The 11,626-nt window shown below is 43.1% G+C and overlaps 1 protein-coding gene across 1 annotated transcript in view; it reads left to right on the top strand.

Moving 5' to 3' along the window:
* LOC138980886 (MFS-type transporter SLC18B1-like) overlaps nucleotides 1-8,684 on the top strand; it is a 15,608-nt gene extending 6,924 nt beyond the window's left edge. The window contains exons 6-9 of the mRNA XM_070353759.1: nucleotides 453-548; nucleotides 2,126-2,200; nucleotides 7,239-7,332; nucleotides 8,350-8,684. Of these exons, the coding sequence (XP_070209860.1) occupies nucleotides 453-548; nucleotides 2,126-2,200; nucleotides 7,239-7,332; nucleotides 8,350-8,502 (418 nt within the window). The 3' untranslated portion in view covers nucleotides 8,503-8,684. The remainder of the gene's footprint in view (nucleotides 1-452; nucleotides 549-2,125; nucleotides 2,201-7,238; nucleotides 7,333-8,349) is intronic.
* Nucleotides 8,685-11,626: the final 2,942 nt, after the last annotated feature.

Genomic DNA, 11,626 nt, shown 5'->3' with positions numbered 1-11,626 from the left:
TCCTCTCATAGGAGCAATAGCAAGTCTCTAATATCACTGGCATGATGTGCTTGCTACAGGTGAACAGTAGGCACTGAACTGGTCTTGCACCATATAGGCTGTATTCAATAAATGGGAGGTCCATAATCTGAGAAAGGAAACAATGAATCAAGAAACTAAAACCCAGGTGCACATCTGCGGCACCTAGGGAGTGTACGTGCACACTATCTTGTTCCTGCCTCTTGCCATCTCTGAGGTATGGCGACCACAGACACACACACAGACAGACACTCTCTTTTATTTATATGTATAGAAGTAGGCCTATTCTTTTAAAATATTATTTTAAATGCCACCATCAATGTCTCGAAATTAACTCAGTAGCGGTTTTATTACTTTTGTGTGTCGGAGTTTCGCCATCCAGGTTATTATCTTTCTTGTGTTTCTGATTGTTTGACTTGTTACAATGATTGCAGGGAGATATGGCTGATCGTCATAAGTCTCATCATGTTGGGGCCTGCTGTTGGCGCTGCTTTGATTCCCGCTCTCAAGTGTCTGTATACTGGTGCAAGGTTTGTCCGTCCGCCTTTGTGTGTGTGTGTGTGTGTGTGTGTGTGTGTGTGTGTGTGTGTGTGTGTGTGTGTGTCTGTGTGTGTGTGTGTGTGTGTGTGTGTGTCTGTGTGTGTGTGTGTGTGTCTGTGTGTGTGTGTGTGTCTGTGTGTGTGTGTGTGTGTGTGTGTGTGTATGTCTGTATGTCTGTCTGTAGGTCTCTCTGTAGGTCTGGTGTATCTTTGCCTCTGTCTGTCTCACTGGCTGGCTGGCTGGCTGGCTAGCTGTCTGTCTGTGTCTCTGTAGGTCTGTCTGTCTGCTCTCAAATGTATGTAGGTTACTCTTGTGCAAGGTCTGTCCATGCGTCTGTCTGTGTCTCTGTCTGTCTGTCTGTGTATCTGCCGGTCTGTCTGTCTATGGGTCTGTCTGTCAGCTCTCAAATATATGCACACTTGTGCAAGGTTTGTCTGTGCGTCTGTCTGTGTCTTTGTTTGTCTGTCTGTCTTTCTGTGCTTCTATTTGTCGGGCTGTCTGTAGGTCTGTCGGTCTGCCTGCTCTCAAGTGTCTGCATACTGAAGTTTTGTCCTTATGTCAGGCTGTGTTTCTGTTTGTATGTCTCAGGCATGAGAATTGAAAAAATAAAAAACTGGCTGAAAATTTGAAAGTAATGGCAAAGTCGACGACGCGAAGCTCCTAGCCGTGCTAGGGGGGTTCGGGGGCATGTCCCCCCGGATTTTTTTTTCTCCAAAGAACCCAATTGGTGCAATTTGGTGTCATCTAAACTCCAAGTTTGCCATTAAATTCAGTTTTTAGAACCATTTTTGCCTCCCCCATTTATTTTTTCGGCGGACACTTTTGCCTTTTCGGCGGAACAAAAACAAAATTCGGCGGAAATGTGCCTTTCGGCGGACAATTCCCATGCCTGAATTGTCTGTAGCACCTGCCTGTATGCTCTAAAATGTAGGAATACAGGTGCAAGGCTGTGTCTCTATGTCTGTCTGTTTCTTTGTTTGTATGTTTGTTGGCCTGTTTCTCAGTCTGTCTGTCCGTCTGCCTGCCTGCCTGCCTGCTCCAAAATAACCTAATACGTGTGCAAGTTTGTGTCTCAATGTCTGTTTGTGCTTATGTCTCTCTGTCTGTCTGACTGTCTATCTCTCTCTATCTTATCTATCTGTCTGTCAGATTCAATCTCTCCTTCTCTCTCTCTCTCTCTCTCTCTCTCTCTCTCTCTCTCTCTCTCTCTCTCTCTCTCCCCCCCTCTCTCTCTTCCCTACCTCTCTCTCTCTCTCTCCCCCCTCTCTCTCTTCCCTACCTCTCTCTCTCTCTCTCTCTCTCTCTCTCTCTCTCTCTCTCTCTCTCTCTCTCTCTCTCTCTCTCTCTCTTCGTGAAAGTAACCACGCATATATAACTTGATTTGAACTACTCACCTTTTTACATTTAGTCATAGTTTTGATTTTGCCATCAGTTTGATGAATGTCTGTTTTTTGTTCAGTTGTACGCAAATTATTCAAATACATACAATTGCAAAGTACTGAAGTAAGGGTGCTGATATATACTGTTTTCAAGAGTTGCGTTTGTTTGTGTGTGTACGTGTGTTTAGACACATGGGGTTTCAAGACGGCCTAGACCTAGATGGTCTAGTTACTGGTCTACTCAATTCTGCGATCCATTTTGGGTAAGCGATAATATATATATGTTGTGATAAAAAAAATAAGCAAGAGAAAGACACAGAAAGAGAGAGAGAGACCGAGACTGTTTCCGTGTGTGTGTGTGTGTGTGTGTGCGTGTGCGTGTGTGTGTGTGTGTGTGTGTGTGTGTGTTTACGTTTGCGTGTGCGTGAAAGACTCTTCTGTAACAATTAAGTGCATCTGTTAACCTGACTTACACATTTTTTTTTACTAAGCACAGCCGCCTCCGCATTGCACTCACAGAACCTCGTATAAGATGGAACAGAGATGGAACATTTGATCATTGTACGTCAGAAATGGAACATTTGATCATTGTACGTCAGAGATGGAATATTTGATCATTGTACGTCAGAGATAGAACATTTGATCATTGTAGGTCAGAGATAGAACATTTGATCATTGTACGTCAGAGATGGAACATTTGATCATTGTACGTCAGAGATGGGACAGTTGATCATTGTACGTCAGAGATGGAACATTTGATCATTGTACGTCAGAGATGGAACATTTGATCATTGTACGTCAGAGATGGGACATTTGATCATTGTACGTCAAAGATGGAACATTTGATCATTGTTCGTCAGAGATGGAATATTTGATCATTGTACGTCAGAGATGGAGCATTTGATCATTGTACGACCGGCACGGTTGGCCTAGTGGTAAGGCGTCCGCCCCGTGATCGGGAGGTCGTGGGTTCGAACCCCGGCCGGGTCATACCTAAGACTTTACAAGAAGAGCAAACGCTCGATCGAGTCACTTTCGCAGTTCTGAATATTATATGAGGCATCAGATGGACAGGAAGAAATTGCTATTCACAACACAATGAGTCACGTTCACATAAAATTTGAGCCCGGTCACTTTTATAGTTTCCGAGAAAAGCCCAACGTTAAGTTGTGTGTTGCCGAACAGAAAAGGCTAGTTATCTCCCTTGTTTTTCTGATAACGTTCGTAAAAGGCTACAGATGTAAATACTTTGATGTAAAGAATAATCCTACAAAGTTTCAATCACATCCGATGAACTTTGTCAAAGATATAAAATGTCTAATTTTTCCTTTGACGCTGACCTGTGACCTTGAAAAAGGTCAAAGGTCAACGAAACCATCGTTAAAGTGTAGAGGTCATTGGAGGTCACGACTAAACAAAATATGAGCCCGATCGCTTTGATAGTTTCCGAGAAAAGTCCAACGTTAAGGTGGTGTCTACGGACGGCCGGCCGGCCGGACAGACTAACACTGACCGATTACATAGAGTCACTTTTTCTCAAGTGACTCAAAAATTGGCAATCTGGTGGCTGCTCCGCCTGGCGTCTGGCATTATGGGGTTAGTGCTAGGACTGGTTTGTCCGGTGTCAGAATAATGTGACTGGGTGAGACATGAAGCCTGTGCTGCGACTTCTGTCTTGTGTGTGGCGCACGTTATATTTCAAAGCAGCACCGCTCTGATATGGCCTTCGTGGTCGGCTGGGCGTTAAGCAAACAAACAAACAAACAAAATCATTGTACGTCAGAGATGGAACATTTGATCATTGTACGTCAGAGATGGGACATTTAATCATTGTACGTCCGAGATGGAACATTTGATCATTGTACGTCAGAGATGGAACATTTGATCATTGCACGACCGGCACGGTTGGCCTAGTGGTAAGGCGTCCGCCCCGTGATCGGGAGGTCGTGGGTTCGAACCCCGGCCAGGTCATACCTAAGACTTTAAAATTGGCAATCTAGTGGCTGCTCCGCCTGGCGTCTGGCAATATGGGGTTAGTGCTAGGACTGGTTTGTCCGGTGTCAGAATAATGTGACTGGGTGAGACATGAAGCCTGTGCTGCGACTTCTGTCTTGTGTGTGGCGCACGTTAAATGTCAAAGCAGCACCGCCCTGATATGGCCCTTCGTAATCGGCCGGGCGAACAAACAAACAAAATCATTGTGCGTCAGAGATGGAACATTTGATCATTGTACGTCAGAGATGGGATATTTGATCATTGTACGTCAGAGATGGAACATTTGATCATTGTACGTCAGAGATGGAACATTTGATCATTGTACGTCAGAGATGGGATATTTGATCATTGTACGTCAGAGATTGGACATTTGATCATTGTACGTCAGAGATGGAACATTTGATCATTGTACGTCAGAGATGGGACATTTGATCATTGTACGTCAGAGATGGAACATTTGATCATTGTACGTCAGAGATGGAACATTCGATCATTGTACGTCAGAGATGGGACATTTGATCATTGTACGTCAGAGATGGGACATTTGATCATTGTACGTCAGAGATGGGACATTTGATCATTGTTCGTCAGAGATAGAACATTTGATCATTGTCACGAAGGAAACATTCACCAGAATGTTGACCTACGTGTCTGCCAGGTGTAGGAATAGACATTATAAGATATGTGAGGGGTTGTTGGGGTACCTGCTTTTTGTTGGTTCGACCGAAGCAGAATGCGACTATGCTCCCCGAGGACCGACAATAAAACTGTTCTGTCAACAACCCATCAAACATCGCTGTTGTCATCATTTTGTTTCTGCAAAAGAAAGTAAATAAACATTGGCGACTGCACGTGAGAACGAACAACAAAAAGACCAAAAAGCACTGTACTCACGTTAGAATGACGAACACGGAACAAATAACGGCGACGTTTCAACCTCTTGGGTCTTAAGTGCAAAATGGTGGAAAGAGAACCATGTTGTTATACAGGATATTAGGGACGTTTCACGTGTTTATATTGAAAGCTTTTGTGTTTGCTTGCTTGTGGTCATTTGGTGGTAGTTTTATTTTTGTTCAGACTTTTCTGTTCGTTCGTCTTCGGAACTCACTCGGGGTACTGTGAGACAATGTGTACTGTTGTCCAGGGAGACGCCAATGAGAAGAAGCGACATTTTTTTTTTATTGGGTTTGCTTTTGATTATCTATTTGTAATCTTCTTGCACCCATGGAAATAACTGGCGATTTGTTTCCTGTGAACATTGTTTTAATTACCCAGCTCGTTATGAATAAAATGTCGTGAAAAGTTATGACAAATGATAATGATCTTCTTCTTCTTGCGTTCGCCGTTTATTTTTTATTTTTATGGTGTCATGGTTGGCGTTGGTGCGTGGTACCATGGTTTGTTAGAGTGCGCCGTGCAGCCCAGTACCTCTGTCTTCAGCACTCGAGGTTTCTGTCGGGGTTACCTCACCCTTAGCTCATGGCCCGTACGTCCTACCCTGAGAGCACAGGGGGGAGGATTTGGTCCGCGGCCGCAAGCGGCTGGTCTTCATATCTGAAGTCCGTTCCCCTATCCGCCACCCGGGGACGCGCTGGGTTGGGGATGATAATAATAAAGATGAGGACTATTTTATTTTGTGTGTGTGTGTGTGGGGGGGGGGGGGCATAAATTGCTTCTTAGGTCTTAAGATGGGAAGAGCAATCCCCGGATTTGACTTAATGTTGCTTTAGAAAAGCAAACCCCCTCGACATTATTTTGTATTTTACACACGAAAGAATAAAATTATACTGATATATAAATAAATGAATTGGTGGAACTCCTTGAGACCCGGCGCAATCTTCGGTTACTATAGTGGCCAAACCCGAAAACAATTGAGCAGTTTGATCACAAACACTAGACTTCCTTGCCACTGCTTGAGAAATGCACTCGGAATATCTCTTGAGAACCCTTCTTAAAGTCTCTCAATACTTTGGCGAAGTCGACTTTCTTCACGAACTTGGCTAAGGGCTCCCCATAGAGCGTGTCCCTGCGTCCTATACGTACTAGAAGCCGAAAACACGTACTAGAGCCTGAGGGGGTCCCTGGACGCACTAAATTCCCTTTATCATGTGTACCGTAGATACTATTTTCAGACTGCAATCGTCAGCTATTACGTACTTGAGGTACAGCTTTCAGATTTTGCAAGCACCGATGTCAATTTCACGCGAAGGAAATCGGAAAGGCGGTTGAAACCGATGCAAAAGTATATATATATATATATATATATGTGTGTGTGTGTGTGTGTGTGTGTGTGTGTGTGTGTGTGTGTGTGTGTGTGTGTGTGTGTGATGTCCTCCTAGAATATGTCAATGATAAAGACACTTCACAGTAAACTATGCGTGACCACAATGTTTTATGAGTACAACGGGACTTTTCGGCTTTTAGACCCTTGGGACCCTCTAAAATTCTGCAGCGGGGTCCATGGACCCTCTAGAAACTGAAAGTGAGGGTCCCGGCATTCTGTAGGAGGGACGTCTGTGGGGAGCCCTTGCTGTTGGCTGCACACAACTTTGGCACTGAATTTTCGGTAAATTAACTCATGTGCAGAATGATTTAGTAATTAGCGAAGTCGGCTTCGGGCTCCATTAATGACAGCCGGTGTAACACGAGAAAATTTACTCCCACGAGATTTTTACTCCGGAGTAAACATTTTGTACGAAAAAGTTACTCCCTTTACGAAAAAAGCACTCCCCCATTTCACGAGAAAATTACTCCCCAAGACAGGTGAGTTCCGAGTAAACATTTCGTACAAAAATGTTACTCCCATGACGAATAAATAACGAATAAATTACTTCACCCAAACACAAGCAATTTAACTTCCCATACCAGGTGTACGAAATTTTTACTCCCTTGTCCCCTGTTAGTCTTGGTGGTGGAAGGGGTGGAAGGAGGGTAGCGCGACATTCGTGTGCGCGAGATCACTTATTGGCATTATCCCTTCGCCCGTATCCCATTTTTGCGTACGAGATTTTTACTGGAAGTAAAAAAAATGGGGAGTAAAAATTTCGTGGAGGGAGTAATTTTTTCGTGCCTTGGGGAGTTCTTTTCTCGTACGAAAAGTGTACTCGGAGTAAGAATTTCGTACGAAATATTTACTCCGGAGTAAATTTTTCGTGGAGTAAAAATTTCGTATTACACCGGCTTTAGACCGGGAACTGCAGCAAATAAAGGCCGTAGACACAGTCAGTACCGTAACGGTAGTTTGATCGCAAATAACAGACTTCACTTGTCACTGCTTTAAAAGGACACTCTGAATCTACCTTGCAGATTCTTCTTGGGACCGACAATCGGCAGTCCAGTCGTACAGGAGTATGGCTTTGAGTGGTCAGCCACTCTTAACGCTTCCTTCACTCTCTTAGCTGTGAGTATGCCGCCAATTTATTTCTTTTCTTTTTGTTCGTGCTGTTTTGTTTTACCCTGGACACCCGCTACTTTTAGAGGTCTTGCGCTAGACGTTAACACAAGCGTGCGCATGCGGTAACACGCACACGCAAACACGCACGCACTGGGCACACGCACGCACTGGGCACACGCACAAACACACACACACACACCTCGGCAACGGTTCTTTTCTTCTTTGGTTGACTCGATCTGAACAGCATCAATAATCTCTAGTTTTCCGTCTTGAGACAAAAAGCCATGTGCTTCGCCCAGTTCTGTCTTGGTGACTGCCGCTGAGAATGCGAACATGACAGGCACTTGAAGCAAATACTTGCTTAAATTTAAGTGATGAAATCATTCTGCACAGTCATTCATTACCATTCAAAGGAGTCATTGGAACACACCAATTGTCGATTCAGGTGCCTGTTTAGCCTTTCCAGCCTGTCAGGATGATACCTGGTGCAAGAATAGCAACAAATGTAAATCTAAAGTGACTGCTCCTTCTCATATCCATGGACAAGAGTTCAAAGGGAAATTCATTTCACTATGAGGCTTTTGTACATGTGTACCGGAGTTTTTCTTATTCGGAGAATGCCAAGTGGGAGAAAACAAGACACTTGGCAGGGAAACAAACAGTCCTTTCTTGTAAGCGAGGTTTCTTACAAGCGAGGTTATTGTAAGTGGGTTCTACTCTATTTCATTTCTACTTCCTTTAATTTCTCAGGGTTCGGTATCGAAGTCATTTTCAAAGTTGTGGCTGGCCCTGCGTGAACAAGTGTGTGTGTGTGTGTGTGTGTGCGCGTGTGTGTGTGTGTGTGTGTGTGAGAGTGTGTGTGTGTGTGTGTGTGTGCGTGTGTGTGTGTGTGTCCGTCGGTGGGTCTGTGCGTGTGTGTACGGGTGGTTTGAAGGAGGTACTCGTTTCTTCCATTTTTCAAACTTTACAGTCAATGCTAAATTACTGTTAATGGCATTCCATCTCTTCGTTCTTGTTTTTCAGGCGATTTTGATGATTGCCTACGTCATCGTGGAAAAGACGTGTTTACATTATGACGATGATAAAAACCCAAGTGACGTCAAAACAGACACAACCTTTCTGACTGATGCTCCCGATGGACATACCACTGACACTTCCCCCCTTGATGGAGAGTGAAAAAGAGCAAGAGTTTTAGTCCGCCATCGTGTTAACCTTTGTTATGTACTGAGAGGATGGTATTGAGAAGAAAAATAAGCAGTACGTAGGAGGCACAATCTTTGCTGTGCTTGGGGGGAAAAAACGTTGCGCGCAGGATGATGTCATACTATCTTGCCTTTCAATATGACGTCACTATGATTTGTGTGGAGCTGGTGTAAAGTCAATATATATAGGCTTTATGATGCATAATTTCCTTTCAAAGGTTTTCTTAAGCATATTTTCAGTGCCAAACACCATAAAACTATATATTTTTTTTAATCAGCACATGATAAGGAATAGAGGAATGATAATTGTTAGTGTTTTCATCTCACAATAAAGAAAGTCGCTATATTTAACGGTTTTCTTCATTTTAAGCCCATTTTTCAATCCAACACAACAAAACTATATATTTTCGGATACAGGAGGCAATACAGAATACAATAATGTCACCTTTGTAATTGAAATATCGATTTTCAGAAAATAGAAAAAATCAGCTAATTTTGAGTGAACTTTTCATTGGCGAATTTGTAGCGTACCAAGCTGAAATGCAATCCCATAGTCCGGACCGAGTCAAAGATGATGTAACGAAAATGTCAAACAAAATGATGAAAAACTGTAGCCGCGAGAGTGCCCCCTTAACTTTTGTAAACAGTCAAATATGTAGCGTACCAAGCTGAAATGCAATCCCATAGTCCGGACCGAGTCAAAGATGATGTAACGAAAATGTCAAACAAAATGATGAAAAACTGTAGCCGCGAGAGTGCCCCCTCAACTTTTGCAAACAGTCAAATATGTAGCGTACCAAGCTGAAATGCAATCCCATAGTCCGGACCGAGTCAAAGATGATGTAACGAAAATGTCAAACAAAATGATGAAAACCTGTAGCCGCGAGAGTGCCCCCTCAACTTTTGCAAACTGTCAAATATGACGTCATCAAATAGCCCTATCCAAAATCGTCGAAAAGAGTTTCAAGCAAATGCTCTAAAAAATGTCTGTACCAAGTTTCATCACAATTAATCCGTCCAGTGGTGTTTGGGAAAAGCTTTTGACAGACAGACACACATGCATCGGGAGACAAACCTCGCTCCCCGCTCTTGTTAGACATTCAGTCATTACTTGACTGAATGTAAAAACAGAGTTATAATGAAGATACTTATTTAGCACAAATCCCAATAGTTCTAAGCGCCACACACGAATACATACATAATAAAGCAGTTCTGTAAACAATGTCAATTATTAGTATGTAGGCTATATATATAACAAGTAAACTTAAACGACTAACACTATAATGCCATGTAGGTTCTGTGAAACGACGTGACACCTTCCTAGAATGCCTGCTACATGCAGATGAAAGAAGAAGAATAGTCCCCGGACTATTATTATTCATTGATCGTTCACTTGATTTTGATTCTTTGTAATTATGCTTCTTTATCTTTGCTTTTGTGTGATTGTGTTTGCAGACGCAAGTTTGTGTATGCCTGGATCTGGATGTTTACGCTGCAGGGCCGGTAAGGCATAATTATGCGCAATTAACGGGAAAGTGTGTGTGTATGTGCGTGAGTGTGTTGTGTGCGTGCGTGTGTGTGTGTGATAGGTATACAGTCTTGAGTCGAGCGTTTGAAAATGCCTGAGCCTGAAGGTGGGTGTAACTTAAACCTCTTAGTATCAGTCTGCCTTAGAGATGAGGACGACAGTTGGCCAGATGGCCAGAATAGCGCGCTGCATTTTCCTGCATAGAACTAAGGGGCGTCTGCCGCGACGGTGCCTGAGCTAAACATTGTTGGGCACTGCTCACAGCCCGGCACACGGCACTGTAAACATTCCCCGTCCCTTCACCTCTCTCGCCACCATCCGCCCTACCCTTGGTCTCATGCCTGTATAGTGTCCTTGCTGTCGTTTTAGATGAAAACAACATATTGTGCGATATATTATTATTGAACACCATTGTGTTTGTCTTCAAATTTTGCCAAGTGGTGGTGGATAAAAGCGTGCTGAAAATTGTATGTCTTTGCTGAGGGGTGTACAGAACGTGTTCACAAATAATTCACACACACACACACACCTACAGTACACACTCGCACAAACACACAAGCAAACGCTGAAACAATACAAAATACAAACACGAACTTTGTTTGCTCTTAAAATTATACGATTTGTTTCAAAGTCAAGGGTGAAGAGTAAAATGTTAATGTACTGACATATTGGTCACAACAACTAGCCATCAGTAAACACACACACGGACACTCACACGGACACACACACACACACACGGACACTCACACACACAGACAAACACTCACTCACACACACACACACACACACACACACACACACACACACACACACTCACTCACGGACACTCACACACATAGACACTCACACACGCACACACTCACACGCACACACTCACACGCACACACCCACACGGACACACTCACAGACACAGACACTCTCACACACAGACACAGACATGGACGAACATACACAAGCAAGTGAGCGAGCGCTGAAGCAATGCAGAATACAAACACAAACTCTTTGCTATTCAAATTATTCTTTTTCTTCTTTCCCTTTAATACGATTTCTGTGTAAGAGGAAATGTACACAAAACTAAGGTAAGTTACATGTCTGAACCAAAAAATCAGCAACACACAATCTAATGGTATCGTTTTTATTATGCAAGAATTTTCTTTATTTTCTTTATTTGGTTTTCAACCACGAAGGTTATATCGCGACGGGGAAAGGGGGGAGATGGGATAGAGCCACTTGTCAATTGTTTCTTGTTCACAAAAGCACTAATCAAAAATTTGCTCCCGGGGCTTGCAACGTAGTACAATATATGACCTTACTGGGAGAATGCAAGTTTCCAGTACAAAGGACTTAACATTTCTAACATACTGCTTGACTAAAATCTTCACAAAAATTGACTATATTCTATACAAGAAACACTTAACAAGGGTAAATGGAGAAACAGAATCCGTTAGTCGCCTCTTACGACATGCTGGGGAGCATCGGGTAAATTCTTCTCCCTAACCCGCTGGGGGTTTATGCAAGAATGAAAGTATATAATAAATTACATGTAAAATAATAAATATCATAAATGAAA

Source organism: Littorina saxatilis, linkage group LG11, assembly GCF_037325665.1.
Source record: "Littorina saxatilis isolate snail1 linkage group LG11, US_GU_Lsax_2.0, whole genome shotgun sequence".
Classification (NCBI taxonomy): domain Eukaryota; kingdom Metazoa; phylum Mollusca; class Gastropoda; order Littorinimorpha; family Littorinidae; genus Littorina; species Littorina saxatilis.
Note: the sequence above shows the minus strand (reverse complement) of the source record. Positions and strands in the feature narration are given on the sequence as shown.